This window comes from Pongo pygmaeus, chromosome 10 (assembly GCF_028885625.2).
Source record: "Pongo pygmaeus isolate AG05252 chromosome 10, NHGRI_mPonPyg2-v2.0_pri, whole genome shotgun sequence".
In the NCBI taxonomy this organism is placed as follows: domain Eukaryota; kingdom Metazoa; phylum Chordata; class Mammalia; order Primates; family Hominidae; genus Pongo; species Pongo pygmaeus.
In genome coordinates, this window is record NC_072383.2 from 28699100 (window position 1) to 28721739 (window position 22640).

Genomic DNA, 22640 nt, shown 5'->3' on the forward strand with positions numbered 1-22640 from the left:
CTCAGCTCGTCAAAGTCATTCTCCGTCCAGCTTTGTTCCGTTGCTGGTGAGGAACTGCGTTCCTTTGGAGGAGGAGAGGTACTCTGGTTTTTAGAGTTTCCAGTTTTTCTGCTCTGTTTTTTCCCCATCTTTGTGGTTTTATCTACTTTTGGTCTTTGATGATGGTGATGTACAGATGGGTTTTTGGTGTGGATGTCCTTTCTGTTAGTTTTCCTTCTAACAGACAGAACCCTCAGCTGCAGGTCTGTTGGAGTACCTGTCCCGCCGTGTGAGGTGTCAGTCTGCCCCTGCTGGGGGGTGCCTCCCAGTTAGGCTGCTCGGGGGTCAGGGGTCAGGGACCCACTTGAGGAGGCAGTCAGCCCGTTCTCAGATCTCCAGCTGCGTGCTGGGAGAACCACTGCTCTCCTCACAGCTGTCAGACAGGGACATTTAAGTCTGCAGAGGTTACTGCTGTCTTTTTGTTTGTCTGTGTCCTGCCCCCAGAGGTGGAGCCTACAGAGGCAGGCAGGCCTCCTTGAGCTGTGGTGGGCTCCACCCAGTTCAAGCTTCCAGGCTGCTTTGTTTACCTAAGGGAGCCTGGGCAATGGCGGGCGCCCCTCCCCCAGCCTCGCTGCCGCCTTGCAGTTTGATCTCAGACTGCTGTGCTAGCAATCAGCGAGACTCCGTGGGCGTAGGACCCTCTGAGCCAGGTGCGGGCTATACTCTCCTGGGGCACCGTTTCCTAAGCCCGTCAGAAAAGCACAGTATTCGGGTGGGAGTGGCCCGATTTTCCAGGTGCCGTCTGTCACCCCTGGAAGGGGAACTCCCTGACCCCTTGCGCTTCCCGAGTGAGGCAATGCCTCGCCCCTGCTTCGGCTGGCGCACGGTGCACTCACCCACTGACCTGCGCCCACTGTCTGGCACTCCCTAGTGAGATGAACACGGTACCTCAGATGGAAATGCAGAAATCACCCGTCTTCTGCGTCGCTTGCGCTGGGAGCTGTAGACCGGAGCTGTTCCTATTCGGCCATCTTCGCCTCACCTCTATCTGTATTTTAAAATTTCTATTTTTTTCTTTGAATATTTTAAATCTGTGGTTGATTAAATTCATAGATATGAAATTCATGGATATGGAGGGCTGACTATATATATGTATATATATGAGTAAATGTATAAATTTATTCATGTCACTTTGGAGCACTAGTCCTATAAGACATAGTAAAATATGGAAAATCCTGACTATATTGATCATTTAGTAGCCCTGCCCACGTCACTCAACATGTAGCTGTGGTAAAAGCAAGTTTTCAAGTTCCTGTCAAGACAGTTCAACACATTTACTCTCTTCTGCTTCTCTGCCTCCCTCATTCCCTCTCTCCTGAAAGTTATGGGTTGTCAAAACTTTTATTGAAATGAAAACAAAATCTGAGTTGATACTCTAAGACATGAAAGAGTTAGAGTCAAACAAGTCTATTAATATTTCATTCTTTCCTATGCAGTACTGCAAAGCGTGTTTGGTGGTGACTAAGGAATAGTTTCATTTTGATGGATATAAACAGTTATTTATTATGTAGTTCATGATCACCATGGTAAGTGTAAACCAAAAATAAAATTCCAACCACCTGAATGGACCCCTCCTCTCGGCCAAGGGCATTCCAAAGTTAACCCGAAAAACTAGTTTAGGCTGTGATGGGAAGGGGGAGCCCAACATGACTCATTATTCCCTCCTTCTTTTTGGAATTACTGATAGAACAGAGTCTTTTTAAGTCTGATAAGAAACATTGGCAATCTGTTCTCTGAAGCTTCCTACCTGGAGGCTTCATCTGCATGATAAAACCTTGGTCTCCACAACCCCTCATCTTAACCCAGACATTCCTTTCTATTGATTCTAAGTCTTTAGATAATAACAACTTTTTCAACCAATTGCCAATCAGAAATTCATTGAATCTACCTATAATCTGGAACTAACCAACCCCCCTCCCCCAAATTGTGCTCCCTTTCTGGACTGAACCAATGTAGATCTTACATGTATCAATTGATGCCTCCTGTCTCCCTAAAATGTATAAAAGCAAGTTGTAGCCTGACCACCTTGGGTACATGTTCGTAGGATCTCCTGAGGGCTGTGTCACAGGCTGTTGGTCACTCATATTTGGCTCAGAATAAATCTCTTCAAAATATTTTACAGAGTCTGCATCTTTTCATTGCCATAGACTTGGTAGGGAAACTTTAAGAGTGGGTCTTTAGTCCTTAAAAAGCTCGATCTAGTAGAGGCAACATTCCAAGGACCTGGTTAAGCAAGGCTGCTTGCCAGAGATACACTGTTTCCTTAGCCAAGTATAACATCTATTAGAGATAACCAATGGTTCCATATGGTACTTGGTAACAGAGGCTGAGAGAGAATGGGTGTGGGGAGAGACAACAAGTGCTATAGGAGTACTTGATGATGTGATAATCTTCCTTGAGTATTCTGCCATGACATTCAGTTTTTATATACAAGATCCAGGCACAGCCGTCACTGGGTATCCACGGGGAATTTCTCCCAGGACCTCCCACAGATACCAAAATCCAGAGATGCTCAAGTCCCTGATATAAAATGGCATCGAATTTGCCTATAACCTAAGAATATCCTCCTGTATACTTTAAATCATCACTAGATGACTTATAACACCCAATACAATATAAATGCTATGTAAATCTTTGTTGTATTATTTAGGGAATAATGAAAGAAAAAGTCTGTACATGTTTAGTCACAGACACAATTTTTTTTCAAATATTTTCTATTCATGGTTGTTTGAATCCACTGATGGGGCACCTATGGATATGGAGGGCTGGCTGTATTTCATCAAATTTCAGTGTAAAGGATGGCAGGGTAATGACTCACCCAGATGATACTTTTATAGTTCCTCCTGTTTCCTTCCTTTGATGGATGAGGGAAATGCTGTCATACTCAGAAGTTGAGAGTGGGCAGTTAGTTGACTCAGTAAATGGCCACTCCATCCTCCTATGGCTTAGGCCATAGTCTTGAGTTTGTCCTTTCTCCCAAATGCTATATCCAGTTCTGTTGGCATTTACATCAAAAATATACACAGGGCAATAGAAACATTGCTGTCTTGTTAGGGGTATGTTACATAGGTGTATGCATTTGTCAGAACGCATCAAACTGTGCAGTAAAGATCTGTGCATTTCACTCTCTAAATTATAACTTAATTCATATGTGTAATGCATCCTAATATGTATGGTAATATACATTTTGTATTCAGAATATATAGCAATATGCATTTATATATATATACACATATATATTTACTATATGTGTATTCACACACACATACATTATATATATATATTTACATATATATACAGACACACACGCATATTTACTATGTGTGTATTCACACATACATACATAGCTAGTGTCCAATCACCATCTCTACTGCTCCCATCCTGACCCGAGCCACCAACAGAACACGTCTCATCTGAATTGTTGCAGTTGTTTTCTGACTGTTCTTGCTTCTACCTCTGTCACCTCTGCGGTGTGTTCTTAGGAAGGATACTTCTTAAAACAGAAATCAGATCATGTCATTCCTTGGCTCAGAACCCTCCAGTGGCCTTCCATCTCCATGCTCAATTGAAGTCAAAGCCTGGCTGCCATGGAGGCCCCAGATCCCACTACCCCACCACTCCCACCACACCTTCTGTGCCTCTGGGACCACATTCCCTACTAACCCCCCCGGCTCACCACCTTCCAGCCCACTGACCTCAAACATCAACTACATGAAGCTCTCCCTCCTAGGGGCCTTTGCATTTACTGTTGTTTCTCCCAGATATTTCTGTGACTTTCTCCCCTCACTTTCTTCAAGGTTTTAATCAATGTCACTTTATCAACGGGGCCTTCCATGATTACCTGATCAAGACTTCTAAGTCCCTGCCATTCCCTTTCTGCACAAAGAGCTGGCATGGTATATAATTAAGAGGATGCGCTCTGCTGCCAGACTGTCTGATTTCACATCATTTTCTAGCTGTGTGACTTGGTGCCTCAGTTTGATCACCAATCAAGTGGGGATAAGTATTGTGTCATTAGGGTTATTGTAAGGATTAATTGAATTGATATATGAAAAGCACTAGAAACAGTGCCCGGTACAGAGTAAGCTAATGTTAATGTTATTCCTCTTGCTTGCTTCATTATTTTTCCCATAACACTTATCAATCACCTTCTCACCTGTTATATATTTAAACTGTTTATTTTTTGTGGTTTCTTGCCATTAGAATGTATGTGCCATCAGAGCAACAACTTTTTACTTTTTTTCCTCTTCTATTTTCTTTCTTTTTCTTCACTACTGTACCTTCATCACTTAGAATAGTGCCTGATATGCAGTAGGTACTTAATAAATATTGTGTAATCAATGGGTGAATGAGAGAAGAGTCTGTGCACTTTCAGGAGGCTGTAGGATAAGGTAGGTTAGGGAAGGGGCTGGAAACATTTTTTGCAAAGAGCTAGATAGTAAATATTTTAGGCTTCGTGAGTTACAACTACTCAACTTTGCTGTTGTGGCATGAAAGCCACCATAGATGATATGTAAATGAATGAATGTGACTGTGTTCCAAAGAAACTATAAAAACAGGCAGTGGGCTAGATATGACCATAGGTCATAGTTTGCCAACTCCTGGGTTGGGGAATAATTTTTGGCCTTTCTTTCCTCCTTCTCATTACTCCTCCCTTCAGCCAGCAATTAGTGATATTCACTCAGAACTGAAATATGAATAATTTGAAAAGCATTACATTACCCCTTAGTATTTGGCTCAGTATTCGTTAATTGTACAAATTTTCCATATGTCTCTTAATATTGTAATAGGAAATAACAATGTTAAGAATATATTTTGAACTTTCCAGCTGTACAGTTTCAGGGCTCTGGTTTTCATTTCTCTTCTCCAACAGCCGAAAACCGGTGATTCTGGCCAGGAGCACGTATGCTATAAAGGAACAAGCAGTGTTGGCATTCCTCTTACTGTACGGCCAAGAGTGTAACTGACACCCAGTTGGAATAGAAACCAACAGAAATTACCTACAAGACACACTGTTTAGTTTATAATATTATTTATAAAAACTTATTCCTCCACAAAACTGTTTCCTTGCCCACAGTTTTTGCCACTCTTCCCAATCGATTTTATGTGCTCACAAGTTTCTTCCAGCTTTTTAATGCAGTGAGTTTTTGATCATGTGACAAACTGAAACTTTAACACAAAATATGTAGCTTTTATTGTTGTAATTAAAGCAGACCCGAAATTATACTCATTTTGCTGATATGATCCATTGTAATTAGACATATAAGCAGTCCAACTACGTGACTGCAACTGATGTGAATTTGATGCAACCAGAAATGGTTTTTGTGTCATCTCTTCTGAATTTAGCAGCACATCTTTATTGTCGGTGCTAACAGTTTTCCACTTGCCATTTAATTATCTTCATCATTTTATATGTGTGGAAAGAGAACAAACCTGGACCATACTCCCCATTTGTTGGGGTTTTCTTGCCCCTGTGTTGCACCTTTTTATAGCTGTGGTCCGTGGCTGCAGTTTCCAATCAGAGTGTGACATAACCTACTCCCAAAACACCTGGCCAGTGTGCCCCGCCAGAGCAGTGCTGCTCAAACCATCTCTTGGGAAAGACCGTTTTGTTTTTCCATCATGAATTGATTCATTTTCTAAAATTCAATTTAAAAAGGAAATTGAGTTGCCAGCAGAACTATCACAGAATTGGATATCACAGCAAGGCCAAGTTGCGATGTAATTTTTAAAACATTTATTCTCAATTTCTGTACTTAAAGTAGACCAGTAAGTTTGTGCACCAGCTGCAGTCCACAGACCACATTCTAAGCAATTCCACTTCAGTGGTTTTCACTCCAGTGGTTTTCAAACGTTTTTAACCCAGTATAAAGTATGCATTCTTAGACTGTAAAACACATGAGTGTATAGACACCTGTGCAGGCACCCACACGCACATACTCTGAAACCACTGGAATGTCAGCCCCCTAAGGGCAGAGCTTAGCTTTTCTTGGTCTTTTTCACTGTTCTGCCTCTAATACCTGGCGCATAGTAGGCCCTCAATCAGTATTTGTTGCAGGTTTATGTGTGTATGTGTGTGTCTGAATAATCAAATCAGAATTTTCACATGATAATACTTAACCTTTACTCTTGATGAAATAGCCTTTTGTTGTCTATTTAATAAAAATAAATACTGATTTTAGTCTAATAATTCTACTTCAGTACATTCTAATTTTAGGAGTCGTGACCCATGGTTTATAAAACATTCCTTTAGAAGGTGCTCGTGTATAGGAATTTATTATTCTTTTCTTCTTCACAACTTTGAGTAGCTGTTGCTCACTCCTGTCTTCCTATGGGTATACATGTCCCAGAACTGCTTACATCTAGGAAGCAGTCCATGTAGCCTGCATACATTAGGTTGGTAGGCCTGTGAAGGAAAATAGAGATAGATGAGTCTCCAGGTTTTTAAGAGCTAAAAAGAAGGGAAGAATGAGGATAGAGTTAGAGTGGGTAGAGCAATAACAAGTTGAAACAGACCCGCTGATACTCCTCCATAATACTGGGGACTAAGTTTGCAAACTCTTAGGAATAATGTCATTCTAAAATAGTACAATGAATTTGATTCACCTACATCTCAAAGAGCATGAAATTTCAGTTTTTAAGATTGTAGATAGCAAGGCTGATAATAATGGTCATGTTTATCTAAATGTATCTTAAAAGTTAAGTTCATGGCTCGGTGCAGTGTCTCCCACCTGTAACCCCAGCACTTTGGGACGCCAAGGGAAAAGGATTGCTTGAGCTCAGGAGTGTGAGACCAGCCTGAGCTATACAGCGAGACCTGGCCTCTACTAAAAATAAAAATTTTAAAAATCAGCTGAGTATGGTCGCACCCACCTGTGGTCCCAGCTACTGGGGAGGCTGAGGTGGGAGGATCACTTGAGCCCAGAAGGTCAAGGCTGCAGTGAGCCGCGATCATGCCACTGCACTCCATCCTGTGTGACAGAGCCAAGACCTTGTCTCAAAAAAAAAACAAAAAAAACAAAAAAACAAGTAAAGGTCAAGATGTAGTTTTCTGGCTTATGCAGCTAAGAGGAAGGTGATACTGTCAGCCAAAACAGGGCATACGGGAGCCAGGATACTTAAGACATCAGAGTGTGTGTGTGTTTGCGGAGCCACTGAGTCATAGCTGCACGCAGCAAGCATTTGGTGTCCACCACACTAGAAGATGGGGAACAGATAGCAGAAATACAGTCTGTTTTCAAGGAGCGCACAGCTTCATCCAGGAAACAATCACTGTAAAATCAGGGCTGTCATGGAGGTGGCGGTCAGGCTGGCCTTGGAGGAAAGAATGCGTGACCCACCTTGAAAAACATGTGTCCCAGGACAAAGAAGAGGGTCCAAGCAGTAGGGGGATCAGTGCATGTCATGGCACAGAGGTGAGAGGTCAGAAGTGTCTTCCAAGGAGGGCATGTCTTTGCAGTATGGTGGGAGGCCAGCAGTCCTGTACATAGTTTATAGTTTGGATTAGAAACTACCGAATGAGTGAGAGGCATATATGGGAACAATATGGCTTTTGGTCTCAAATCTCACTTCTTCAGTGACCTTGAACAAATTCCTAACTTCTCCATGTAGTCATAACAATAGCTAATAAGAGTAGATATGGAGAAATGGAGCTTTCTTTCAACTTATAACAATTTATCACAAGATCTTCAAATCTACTGACATTTAGTACACATCAGTTTTTCAATAGCAGCAGCATCCTTTATTCGAGAAGTAAAAGATCTTGGCTTATTGTACGAATGTTTTCATCAACTCTCTTCTGCTTATTCCTAAGCATTAATAGCAGAGAGCCAGAAGGCTCATTTCCTTTTACTTCATCCTATTTTCCCTTGCTTCTTCATTTATTTGATTACTTACTAGCTTTGCCTCTTTGTATTTTGTGGCGTTTCATTTTAGTGAACAAGAGAAGTAACTTTTACTAATGTATTGTCATTCATACGCCCTCTTTTGTACTCTGCCTTATAATCCTCTGTGAGTGGCTTTTCCATTTCCTGAATAGCGTGTGCATGTGTGTGTTTGTATTTGTGAGGGTGGTTAAAATAACAAGTATTTTATTATTTGGTTTATAAATATTTGGTGAGCCCTTAGTATGCTTGAGGTTATGATAGAGAAATAAAATATCTAAGACAATATATCATGGTTGAAGGTGTTTGAAAATTTTGTGGTTTAAATACATGGATGAAAAAACTGAAATGTTTTATTATGGAAAGCTTCAAGTATATAAAAATATAGATAGGATACCCAGCTGGGTGCAGGGGCTCACACCTCTACTCCCAGTACTTTTGGAGGCTGAGGTGAGCAAATTGCTTGAGCCCAGGAGTTCAAGACCAGCCTGGGCAACATGGCGAAACCCTGTCTCTACAAAAATAAGCCAGGTATGGTAGTCCCAGCTACTTGGGAGGCTGAGATGGGGGGATTGCTTGAGCCCGGAGAGGTTGAGGCTGCAGTGAGCCATGTTTGTGCCACTGCACTCCAGCCTGGGTGATAAAATGAGACTGTTTCAAAAAATATTTGTATAGATAGATAGAATAGTATAGTGTACCCCTACATACCACCACCCATTTTCAACAATTATCAACTTATGGCTAATCTTGTTTTATCAATATCTTTACCCTTATTTTATTCTATTTTATTTTAAAGCAAATTCCAAATGTTGTATCATTTTATCCATGAGTATTTTGTGACTTGTCTCTAAAAAATAAGGACTCAAAAAAGATAAGTATAATAGCATTATTAATAACCTTAGAATGACAGTAAGTCCTTAATATCAAATACACACTGTTCAAATTTCCAGTTATATCATCCATTCTATACTTATTTTACAGTTTTTTTTTTTTTTTTTTTTTTGGAGACAGAGTCTTGCTCTGTCGCCCAGGTTGGAGTACAGTGGCACTCCAATCTCAGCCCACTGCAATCTCAGCCTCCCAGGTTCAAGTGATTCTCCTGCCTTAGCCTCCTGAGTAGCTGGGACTACAGGCACATACCACCATGCCCAGCTAAGTTTTGTATTTTTAGTAGAGATAGGGTTTCCCCATGTTGGCCAGGCTGGTCTCGAACTCCTGACCTCAAGTGATCTGCCCGCTTTGGCCTCCCAAAGTGCTGGGATTACAGGGGTGAGCCATTGTGCCTGGCCTTATTTTACAGTTTGAAGCCTCCTCAGGAGGCTAAGGTGGGAGGATCACTTGAGCCCAGGAGTTTGAGGCCAGCCTGGGCAATATAGCCAGACCCCATTTAAAAAAAATGTGTTGTAACATTAGATATCACCCCTGCTGCCAACATCCCCTACCTTTTCTGGTTTCATCACTTCCCCTGCCCTTGTTTTGCCCTTTCCAAGTGATTCTGAATTAATTTTCTAGGGATGTTAGAGCAGATTGGTGGTGAGAAGGGTTTGGGCTAATAGAGTGGGGAGGAAAAAAATATGTGATGACAGATACATAGCAGAGAAACAGAAGACAAGGAGGGTTGTATTTAAGAATCTCTAAAATGTTGCACACATAAATACCTATAGTGGTTGAGGTTTAAAGGGAGAGATTTTTTGAATTAAAACCTGAACGGCTTCTTCAGAGCTGTTATTTTTGGATGTAAAGTAAAAAGCTGAGGCGTGGGGAGAGGAATTCTGCCCTTATTTACCTTGTCAGCCAATTCCCACCTCATCTGGGCAGGGCTTGTTGTCCCAAGGAGGAAAGACAGGCCTCAGTGTGTATGAGTCTAGTGATTGAGTGCGCCTCAGAGCCAGTGGGAGGGCTTGGAAAAACACACATTGCTGGGCCTGCCCCTGGTGTTTCTGATTCAGTAGACCTAGGGTGGGGTCCAGGGATTTGCATTTCTTTTTTTTTTTTTTTTTGAGATGGAGTCTCACTCACTTCACCAGGCTGGAGTGCAGTGGTGCGATCTTGGCTCACTGCAACCTCTGCCTCCTGGGTTCAAGCAGTTCTCCTGCCTCAGCATCTCCAGTAGCTGGGACTACAGGCTTACACCACCATGCCCAGCTAATTTTTGTACTTTTAGTAGAGGTGAGATTTCACCATGTTGGCCAGTCTGGTCTCGGACTCCTGACCTCAAGTGGTCTGCCCACCTCAGCTTCCCAAAGTGCTGGGATTACAGGCGTGAGCCACCATGTCTGGCAGGATTTGCATTTCTTACTAGCTCACAGGTGATGCTGCTGTTCCAAACCACTGACCTACGAGTACCTGTTTCTCCCTTTAGATCCAGTTTGGTTTTTGTTTTAAATTAATTTTTATGAGTACATAGTAGGTATGTGCCTTTACGGGGTACATGAGATATTTTGATACAGGCATACATCACATAATAATCACATCAGAGTAAACGGGGTATCTGTCACCTCAAGCATCTGTCATTTCTTTGTGTTACAGATATTCCAATTCTTTTAGTTATTTATAAATGTACAGTAAATTATTGTTGACGGTTGTCACCCTGTTGTGCTAGCAAATATGATGTCTCTGATTTTAAGATAGTTTCTCTTTGCTGAGATTGTGTTGCTGCACACATTGGCAATCATTGTGTAATTGATTAACCTTCCGAGACAGTTTCTTGGCAGAAAAAAAATTAAAAACTAAACTGTTGAGAAAGGTATGAGTAATTGATGTGAAAACATATTCTATTTTCATAATGACCACAGAGTACTGTGGCGTTCTACCAGCCTAGTCGAATGTATGTGAACATTCTCCCTTCCTCTGAAGATTCCTTCTTTTAAGTGTCTTAGTCTCAGTGAATTGTATCTATCTTGGGTAAGAAGTTCAGGGTTCTCTTTCAAACCCAAGCATTTTACCTAAAGAAAGCTGAGAAAACTAGGACAGATGTTATTCTCACAAAAATTTAAAAGAAACTTGCTAATTTTCTTATAGCCTTTCTTCACAGGAAGACTGGGCAGTGAGCCTGACCTAAAACATCAGTTAGTCAGCAACCCTGCAAAAAATTATGGTGTCCTGCCAACTCTTTAGCCACCACACCCATGCCCAGAACTTTCCTTGATATTGTACCCCATTCAAATCTGCTCTAAATGGGTCCTGACCAAACTTGAAATATACCCTGAACATATTTCTGTTGGTTACCCACCCCCGCCCCCGATTTAGTCTCTTACTGTAATATTTGAATCTTATCCCCAAGAGCTTGCTTATCTAAAACTTTCCTACATTTATTTTTATTAAGCCATTGCAATAGGAAACCAGTGGCCCAAGAACTCCTGCAAATGGAGCTCATTTCACCGTTTACATCACCCAACAAATAAGAGGCTTCTCCAGTTTGAACTATGACTTTGAACCCCAGCTTCACTCCTTTGTTGTGGTGGTGATTAATATATTTCCTGGTACCTTTTTCTTTAGGAAGTCATTCAAAGAAGCATATATTAGCCACTTAGAATCCAGAAATAAATTTGCTATTTTGTGAGAATTATTGGATGGTGAAATTTTTTGTTCTTTAGGATTTTTTTTCTTTATTTTTGAGACAGGTTCTTTATCGCCCAGGCTAGAGTGCAGTGGCACAATCACAGCTCGCTGCAGCCTTGAGCTCCTGGGCTCAAGTGATCCACCTCAGCCTCCTGAGCAGCTGGAACTACAGGCACATGCCACCACACCCAGCTTATTTTGTATTATTTTTTATAGAGACGAGGTCTCACTATGTGGCCCAGGCTGGTCTCAAACTCCTGGGCTCTAGCGACCCTCCTGCCTTGGCCTCCCAAAGTAGTGGGATTACAGGTATGAGTCACTGTGCTTGGCCTTGGATGGTGAAGTTGTAATTTTCTAAGTGGTTTTGTCCACCCAAAGAACTCAATTATAACTAGCAGATTTCTGGGTAAGCAAAAAATGAGAAGAAATGGAGCTGGATATTCTGAGCCTTTTATTTTGGACCATAGGTTCATATAATTGGATTATTCATGATCCTTGATTCATGACATATTATCATCATAGTCTTAGATGCAGAGGTCCATGCATGTCCAACTTCATTCATTATTTAGTTCTTTTTTAAAGTGGAATTTTTATTTCTAATTTCTAACAACCAACTTCTCTTTCCTAATTTTTCAAATACAAAAGTTTTATTTGGAAAGTAATCCTAGGAAAGACTTAGAGAAATAAAGAAGAGAACTGATAAATTATGCATTATCAAACAAGTTACTACTCTGAGTAGATATTAATTGTCTGGATAATTCTGGGAACCAATGTAGATTACATGAATCAGAATTTGCTCTTTCTAGGGGGAAAGTGTGCTGGAATATTTAAAGCTGATAACTTTAAATATTAAAGGGACATTAATATTTAAAGGCCTCTGCAATGGCAGAGGCCTCCCTGAAATCTGGGACAGTTAAAAGTTGGGCTGGCATGCATGGAACTCCAGAGGGCACCAATTACATCTGCCTCGGTTAGAAGCTAAACAGTATTATTAATTCATATGTTTCAAAGGCATTCCCAATTAAATTAGTTCGAAATGAATTTTATGCTTTCAACATTTAGCCAACAGTGAATGGTTCCTTCCTAGTTAAAATAAAGAACTTAAATGGGATTGACATTGGGATTCTTAATGCCTGACAAGCTTTAAAGACCATTGCATAGTTTGATGAGTTTTGGCAAATGTATAAACTTGTGTAACCTATATCTCAATCAAGATACTGACCAGAAATTCCACTGGTGTCTCCTTTCAGTCACTCACCATTTTCTGTAAGTAATTATTGCTCTACCTTCTATCATATGTTGCCTGTTCTTGAATTTCATATAAAAGTATCATACAGTACATGGTTCTTTCTGTCTGGCTTCTTTTGCTCAACATAATGTTGCATGTATTATTTGTTCCATCTCTCTACTGTAGAATAATATTCCATTGTATTAGAATAATATTTCATTATATTAATTATGTGAGGAAGCCCAGGGAATCTTCCTCTCAGAAATATTTATGAGGATTTAAGAAAGTCTTTTTAGAGACCGGGGGATTTTCTAAAGCTTTTTTATTTAGCCTTTTCATTTTTAAAAATACATTGACCTAGCCCTGAAAATTAACATAGCTTTATCAACACAGATGCCTGATAAATTAGGCTGCCTCTAAAATAGCTCAAGCTATGGGCAAAGCAGAATTTTAATAAGTATGGACGGTCTGTTCTTAGTACTTCGCCACTTCAGGTTGTGTGTTTCTTACTCTTCTGTGCAGTTCTTTAAAACCCATTTGAAATTTATCGAAACTGATTCTGTGGCCTTGCATATATGCCTTATCCTGGTGAATATAATGTGTAGACTTGAATGTATATTCTGCCTTTGGGTGTTTTGTTCTATAAATTGAATTTGGTCAAGATGGTTGATAATATTTTCAAATCTTGTGTGTTAATGAGTTTTTTTTCCTACCTTACCTGTCAATTCAAAAGAAGGTTGTAAAAGAACAAATGATAGATGGGACAAACAGAAAAGAAATAGCAGGACAATAGACTTAAATTCAACTTTATCAGTAGATTTAAATACAACCAGGTCAACCACATTTATATTATGTTAAATATAAGTGGATTAAATTTGTCTAATTCTCCTTTAACACCATCAGTTTTTGCTTCATGTATTTGGAAGCTTTGTTATTAGTTGCAAAAACATTTGTGCTTGTTATGACTTCCTGATGAATTAACACTTATCACCGTAAAATATCTTTTTTTCTAGTCATACTTCCTGATTTGTAGTTTTTTAATAAACCCGCTCCTGCTTTCCTATGCTTACATATGTATGTTATCTCATTTTTCATCCTTTTACTATTATATTTCTTTATATTTAAAGTCTCTATTAACAGCACATAATTAAGACTTAAAAAAACTAATCTGATGATCTCTGGCTGTTACCAGTGTTTATTGCATTTGTACTTAATGTAATTTTAAAAATGTTATTTTAAAAAATTGTTTTATTTCAGTAGCTTTAGGGGTACAAGTGGTTTTCAGTTACATGGATGAATTGTATAGTGGAAGTCTGGGATTTTAGTGCTCCTGTCACCTGAATAGTGTACATTGTACCTAATAGGTAGTTTTTCATCCTTAACTCCCTCTCACTCTCCCTGCTTCTGAGTCTCCACTGTCCATTATACCACTCTGTATGCCTTTGCATACCCATGGCTTAGCTCCAACTTACACAACACTTAATCCGATTATTTATATGCTTCAGTTTAAGTCTACCACCGTGGCTATTGATTTTTCTTTCTCCTCTGTGTCCATTGTTCCTTCATTACTGCCTTTGGATTTAATAAAATCATGGCTGAGGCTGCAGGGTTGCAGGAGCCCAGGAATTCAGGACCAGCCAACTGGCAACATAGTGAGACCTTGTCTCAAAAAACAAACAAAAAGTAAAGGTTCTGTGAATTCATATTCTCCACAACACTTGGCTATGTCAATTTTTTTCACTAATTGGGTATAAAACATTATCACCTTCCTTTAGATTCCTCATTTATTAATGATATTAAGCACCTCTTCATATTTTTATCAGTTGAAAACATTTCTGCCAAATGATTGTTCATATCCTCGTGCCTCCCATTTTTTCATTGATTTCTAGGAATTCTACACTTGGAATACCACTGAATTGGACCACTTTTATTTGACTACTTTTAACTTATTAGAGAAATCTTTGGCCTTTGATTCTAATGCCAGTCCCTAGCTACCTGTTTAATTTTGCAAAGCCTTCCAAATTGGGCCCCCTTATCCTACTCCATTTTTCCCCTTAGCACCTACCACCTTCGCCATGTTACATATGTGTTTATTACTTGTATGTACTGTCTTTCCCTGACTAGTACATGTAGGCTGCTACATGATATAGAGATTAAAAGTTAGCATTTTGAACTTTCATAGCAATTTAACATTGTCATCATATTTTTATTAAATGAAGGGATTCATCTCCAATGAATTAGAAATTTTTAAAGAACTAGTTCTTCACTACTTTGAAAAGCATGGTCTAGATTGTCTCATACCTTCATATAATAGCATTTGAAAGGCTCATTAAACAGAACAGAGAAGAACTCGGTAACTGTTATACCTATCGGACTTGAACTGTTTATGCTCTACACAAAATAATAGTTGCTAACAAAGACGAAAATTTTTTTCTAATTTAGTGAGATGATATGTTTTTCTAACATGGCATTACTTTGTGTTATTGGTATTCCCATGTTTATAGCTGAGCCTGGTATGTGTCTCTTTGTTTTATATAGACAGATATATAAATGTATCTGTATGAAATACTGCTTTTTAAATGAAAGAGAATACAAGCCAGTTAATTATGTCATTCAGCTTAAACCTTTATGCTGTCAGTTTTCATGTTTTGAGTTTCCCATACTGGAGAGTGGTTATTAAATGTGTGTCCTGCTTCTTTGGATGGTGCACTGGCTGAGTGTGTGAATAAATTTTTTGGAATGACCTAGGTTCATAACCTAACTTGTTGATTCCTTGTTTCCTGGGTAACTGTAGACACATACCTTGAGTATTTTCATGCTGTAGTATTTCCAGATAAATGGTAGTGATATTTTTCACCTTTGGAAGTGAGTAAAGTTCTGGAAAATCCTTAGGTGAAATGACTTTAAATAAAAATAATATTTTACAACAATTATATGGCATTATGTTAGAATGAATGCATAATTGGGAACTGATCCAAGAAGTTGATACCAGAACTATAAATATATTTGTGAAAATAAAGTGATGAGATTTGGCTGCTTGGAAACAGAGGGCAAAGGTTTCTGTGAAGCAGCATGCCTTTTATTTCCCAGGTATTTGCTATACCACAGTATCTATAACATAGTAAGAGCTTTATTCGGGTCTGTTGGGAGAATCTACTGGGTGCTTAGTCTGGTACCTGAAATGCATTAATGAATGTTGAAAATCACATTATCTTGACTTTTTCCTGCCAATGACCAAAGTTTTTGCAAGCGTTATCTCAATATATTTTTTAACAGATAAACCAACGAGTAGATTGTGATGTAATTTCAGGATAAACCCATCTTCAGATAGGATCAGGTAAACAGAAATTATGTATTATAGTGGAAGTTAGACAGACCTAGGTGAGAAACTGAACTTCGCTATATTTACTTTGCTGTGTTTCCATGCAAAAATCAAACATCTTTTATCCTGATTTATAAAATGGAGATGAATTTACACATTTTATACGGCTGTTGACTAAGGATTATGTATAATTTATGTAAATGTGTAGGAACCACTATAGGCACTCAGTATGTGATAGCTATGGCTCCACTACAAAATGTTTAATATCAGTAGGGGTGTATGTGTGTGTTTGTATGTGTGTGTGTGTGTGTGCACATACATTTAGTATATGTGTTAGTGAATCCTTCTCCTAGACAAATCTTAAGCCCTTGTACAGAAAGAAAAAACAAAAACAAACAAAAATAAACAAAATTAAGAGAGCAGAGATTGGGTGGGGCTGGTAAAGGGAGAAAGGAGTCTTGTCTGGCCAGTGCTTGTCATGGCCCTCAGCAAGCTTCCATGGCTATCCCTGTAGCCCTTTACAGAGGTCTAGAGTTCTAGAGAACAGCATGGAAACCATGCTAGTGGATTTTAAACACCTCAAGTGCAAGAATGGAATCTTCTTTATTAACTGATACAGGTATCGCATGTGGTCTTGTGCTACAGTAGGTGATTGGCCGCAGCTTGCTAATCCACTACTGAAGTTCTTCTTCCATATTTGACTACACAGCAGAGTTATCATTTGAAGGTGAATTAGGAAACCCACTAGCAAGCCTATGTCATTCAATGGATGTAATGATAACATCATTTTTTTTCAGATCTAGTTTGGAATTTGCCCCGACAAATAAGAAAATGATGAGTGATGCAAGTGATATGCTGGCTGCGGCGTTGGAGCAGATGGATGGTATCATAGCAGGTGATCTGCATCCTGTGAAAGACAGAATCACAACATTTACTCTGCTCACTTGGCTTTTTCACTACAACTTTCATATTATCTTTTCACTGTATTTTCATTTTTTAGCCCTATGCTTTTTGCTTCCCTGTAATTTCATCTTTGTTCCTCTTCTCCATTTTCTGCCAGCATTATTCTCAAACATTATTTTAAAGTATCAAAAATTTCAGTTCCATCCTATGTTTCTAATCAAGCATAAAGATTCTGCATCTCAGGTGATTCTGGTGTAGGTGGTCTGTGGACCATACTTTGAGGGACACTTCTCTACCCAGTAAACATGAATGTTCTGATCTGTTTTCTTGAATTCAAAATTCACTTTCCACCAATGACTCCCATATCTTTTTTTTTTTTGAGATGGAGTCTCTCTCTGTTGCCCAGGCTGGAGTGCAGTGGTGCAATCTCAGCTCACCGCAGCCTCCGCCTCCTGGGTGCAAGCAGTTCTCTGCCTCAGCCTCCCAAGTAGCTGGGATTACAGGCACCCACCACCACACCTGGCTAATTTTTGTATTTTTAGTAGAGACAGGGTTTCACCATCTTGACCAGGCTGGTCTTAAACTCCTGACCTTGTGATCCACCCGTCTCAGCCTCCCAAAGTGCTGGGATTACAGGCGTGAGCCACCGTGCCCAGCCATATCTTTTTTTTTTTTTTTTTTTAAGAGAGGAGGTCTTGCTCTGTTTCTCAAGCTGCAGTATAGTGGCTATTTACAGGCATGATTGCCTGTGAATAACATGCATAGTGCAGCCTTGAAATGCTGTGCTCAAGCAATCTTCCCACCTCAAGTACCTGCGATTACAGACACGCGCCACTGCAGTTAGCTTGTTCGCATCTATTTACCTTCCCAATTCTTTGCTAAGCTTCCAGTTCCTATCTCTAATTTCCAACCAGATATCTCTCCGGAAATGTCCTATAGGCACACCAGTATAATCATTTAATACATTGAGCTCATTATCTTTCCTTGGAATTTACTCTAATAGTCTTTATCTGGGTTCATTTCATAACCCTTCGTCCACAGTTTTTCTAAGCCAGAAATCATTTGGTCCAGTATTGGTCTGGAATGGACCAGCTCTAATATTTGCATTTTCTGATTTGCCACTTTCTTATCCATCATCTTCATGAGGCCAGCACACCTCACACCAAAGCCCACCAGGCTCTTTTTCTTTCTGTACCCCATGATTGGCCTCCTTGTTACGAATTGGACCATGAATATTTACCATCAACTATATGCTTTTAAATTTGCACCATGTAACTCTGACTTGGAGAGATTTATGTGATCGAATTCTCTTTTTTCTGTTTCTTTTGATTATTCCTTACTGTGACTAGACTGGTTTACGGCCTTCAGCTTTGGTATTTTTATCTAACATAAATCCCATTGCTCTCTCTGTGATTTTGTTTAACTTAGGTTCTAAGGCCCTGGAATATTCCAATGGGATTTTTGATTGCCAGTCTCCCACCTCTCCATTCATGGGAAGTTTGCGAGCTCTGCACCTTGTGGAAGACCTGCGTGGATTGTTAGAGATGATGGAAACAGATGAGAAAGAAGGCTTGAGATGCCAGATCCCAGATTCAACAGCAGAAACGCTTGTTGAATGGCTTCAGAGTCAAATGGTAGGGTCTGCCTGTTATAAATTCTGTTATAAATCCTTTGTTGCTTATTCCAAAATTTAGAACATAGAATAGCTGATTAGAACAAGAAAAGTTTAGGGCAACAGATGTGCTCTGATTTTATTACTTAAGATATCTTAATTTTCTTTTGACTCTAAGGATAACTTTTTAAAAAGTGCTATTAGTGTACATTTTATAAATACCAACAACATGTCACCTGATTCTGCCCATAAAAGCAGACTGGCTTTTAGATTGTGCCTGAATGACCTACTGTGGCTTAAATCAAATAGTCCTATAAGGGAAAGAATCTTGCACATAATAGATGATTTCTCAGTCATATTGGGTTTTTCACTATAAAGGATCCAATAGCAATTCTAAATGGAAAGCATAATGAAAGACATTCAAAAAGCAACAGGATTTACAGCAGTATTTGACCTGAAGTGCCATCTAGTGGTTTATGGCAATCATTTCAGTTCCAGTTCTTGAACTAAATTGTGGAGTTGGGCTTTTAACCCATTTATGCGCAGTGTTCCATTATTGGAACCCTAAGCTTGTGGGAGTTATTTATATCCTGCTCAAAGTCATCGCCAAGGTCTCATTTAAAAAAAAAAAAATTCACAACCTCCAGCATAAATGGGTTAATGGTGTTACTCACTGAACAATGAGGCCTCTTTCTAGGCATCCGTCTCAAAAATTGAAGATGTGGCAGAGCTACCCTTTGTCTGGGCACGGTTGGAAATACCATGCTTTTAATCTGTGACAAATATATAAAATCTAAAGAATGTCACAAAAACAGATTCAGTGGAGGACAGAGGAAAGGAGATGTTTTGTGCTTAAAGGATATTCAATTTTCAGTAAGATGCACTCATATGCTTTATGAGTTAACCGTGTTGATATAAAAGCTAATGAGAACTGTATGAAAGAATCATGACCTACTTTTGGATCTGTGGTAGACATGAAAACTTGCTTGCTTTGGGAACCTTAAGAGCACATCCTACAGCTGAAACATTTTCATATGATGTGACACAAATATTAGAGTTCCCAGCCAGTCCTGTGCTGAATACTCTGTGTTCCCACCTGGTTTACCTCTGCGTTTCTGAGTGCAAATAATACAACCCATCCTTTAGCGGTGGTGCAGCTATGCAAACTTGACAACTGGAGATATTTTACTTGTTAAAACACATAATGCCTTACTATTATACTTTATATTTGCTCTGCAAATTTCTCCTCCAGAGATATAAGGGTCCAGGTTTGCTGATTTCTTTGGGGATTGCTTCATGCTCTGCAATTGGTGTTTCCTGGCATATTCCTTAGTCTGTTTCAATGTCCTGTCTCACCCCTTCTTTACTGCATATTCTTCTGACCATTTAGCATGCAGTGAAAAAGGAATTTACTATTGTTAGAAGAACCTATTCCTAGCCCACACCCAGAGGCCACCAATGGCAATAGTAGCCTAAGCGTACCTGTAGTTCAATTTTTGACATGTGTCTAAAACATTTCCATTAACATGTGCTTAATCTGTTCTGTGAAAGTATTTCCAGAAATGATAAAAAGTAATGATGATTACATCTGAATATAAGTTAGATCATGACACTCACTCCTTTTTTCAGAAACTACCAATGGCATCACATCTTACTCAGAGTAAAAACCACAGTGCTTACTGTGTGCTTGCTGCAAGGCCTCATAGGATTTGCTCCCCATGACTTTCTGACCTCATCTCTCGTCACACATCTCCTTATTCGCTCCACACCAAGCACAGTGGCTTTTTCACTGATTCTTAAACATGCCAGGTACACTGGCCTCAGGGCCTTTGCACTGGCTTTTCCAGGCACTGGCTTTTCACTCTGCCTGGAAAGCTCTTTCCCCAGATATTTGCATGGCTAGCTCCCTCACATTCTTCCGGTGTTTACTCAAAAGTCATGTTCTCAGTGAGGCCTTGCATCACCACCCTAACTAAAATTATACCCATTTATTCTTTGTCTTACATCTCCCTGCTTATTTTGTTCTTAGCATTCACCACTTTCTTATGTGCAATGTGTTTGTGATGTTTATATCATTTATTTTCTGTCTTTCCAACTGGAATGTAAGCATCAGGAATCAGATTTTTGCCCTTATTTTAAAAAAATTACTGTATTCCTGGTGCTTAGAAGAATGCCCGGCTCAGCAGTTATATTTGTAATGAATGATGCTCCATGAATGATAAAGTGGATTGCATGTTTGAATGAATGGAAGTTGTTTTAAATTTATTCCTTGGATGGGTAATGGCTTGTTGATCTGTGTTTTCAGTTGCTTTGTGTCTTATTATTTGACATTTTAACCTTGAGAATTCACAAAATGACAAATATTTTACAGAACTAATGAAGATTCCATTTTTATCCTAAAAATAACAATAACAAAATAAACTAGATGTAGATCCAGAGAGATGAGGAATTTTTGTTGTTGTTGCTAAATTTATTTATATCTATCTAACTTATTTATATGAATTCCTCACCTTGACCCCAACTTTCCAAATTAAGTGTGTTTTCTCAAGCACACAGAGAATGACAGGATGAAAGAAGAAAGACAGCAAAAGACAAAAAACAAAGCAAGAAGAGGAGAGGAGGGCTGGCTGTTTGGAACCATAAAAGCATAGGTGTGAAATTAAATTGTCATCACACATCTACCACGATAGACTTTATTTTAGAACCAAAAAGCAACTTGGGCTAGCATTGGGAATCCAACAAGTAGAAGATTATATGCTTATAATTTAGTAATTTGCTGAGAATATTAAATTTTTCCAATTTAATATTTCAGAAGTTGGGATGTGTTTTATGATCTTAAAATGGGTATATGTATACATTTTAGCTTGGATCCTTCCTCCTTTCCTCTCTCCCTTCTTTCCTTTTTTTATTAATAAGGTACTTAGAATAGTCAAATTTTAGAGACAGAAAGTAGAAGAGTGACTGCCAGGAGCTGAGGGGAGCGAGGAATGGGAAGATAATACTTATTGCACATAGAATTTCAGTTTTGCAAGATGAAAAGAGTTATTTAGATGGATGATGGTGATGGGTGCAAAACAATGTAAATGTGCTTACTACCACTGAACTATACACTTTAAAATGGTTAAAATGCTAAATTTTACATGTGTATTTTACCACAATAAAAAATGAAAATTGATAGCGTCCTAGAATTTAAGGAACACAGAATCTTAGCAAATTCTCCCTTCATATTGAACATGGGAAAACTGCTCAAATAAAAGAGATTATGATGTTTTGAAAAAGGAAGCAGTGAATGATAAGGGAGGATTGTATCTAGGCAGTTTCAAATGCAGGCTGCAGTGACTGCAGACCTGAATTTTAATGTTGGCCCTAACTCTTTGAAGCTTACATGACCTTGTGAAAATGTCTGAAGCTCTGTGTCTTTGTTTTCTCATCTGTAAAATGGGGATGATGGTTACTGCCACTTAGGATTGTAAGGACCCTGTGAACTATCAATATGCCTGGTCAAAGGCTAGTCAGAAAGCTAATACTGAAAAGTAGAGCATAGAGAGTAGAGGGAAAATGTTTAACAGCATCCCTTTGCAATGAGGGAAAGAGTTGGGTCCAGTTGCAATGGGAGTTAGGTTACAAACCACCCATACATAGTTCACTTCTTGCAATAAAAGAGTACAAACATTCCTCTGACTGAAGAGAAGCTTCTGGAATATTTTAGAAAAACTTAAATTCAAAAATTTTGGGGAATAATTATGTATCTGTTAATAATAACAGATACATAATTATGGCTCCATTCATGTTTAATGATGGCCAACTTGAGAGGCCCTGTACTTTAAGATGGATACTAACCTTTTCATTAGTGCAACTGGACATTCGCAGTTCAAATTATCATTTTGCCTGGGCCAGGGAGATCCCCTGGTTTCTTGTAGGATGCAGGTTATTTCTTTACTACTAATTGCTCCTGCCTGTTTGTTTCATATGATCGGACACTGAATGTGATAAAATACCAACACTAGTAGCCTGTTACAGTGAAGGGACATTAAATCTATAAGAATGAATTTATTAGTGTAGCTGTAGGCTTCTGGAAATGAACAAATTTCT

General features: G+C 39.1%; 1 protein-coding gene across 23 annotated transcripts in view; it reads left to right on the top strand.

The window, feature by feature from the left end:
* LOC129009636 (liprin-beta-1) overlaps positions 1 to 22640 on the top strand; it is a 180779-nt gene that overhangs the window by 100582 nt on the left and 57557 nt on the right. For all 23 annotated transcript variants that reach the window (XM_054442914.2, XM_054442921.2, XM_054442922.2 and 20 more), the window contains exons 3-4: positions 16831 to 16928; positions 18365 to 18570. In XM_054442914.2, coding sequence (XP_054298889.1) covers positions 16865 to 16928; positions 18365 to 18570 — 270 coding nt within the window. In that variant the 5' untranslated portion in view covers positions 16831 to 16864. The remainder of the gene's footprint in view (positions 1 to 16830; positions 16929 to 18364; positions 18571 to 22640) is intronic.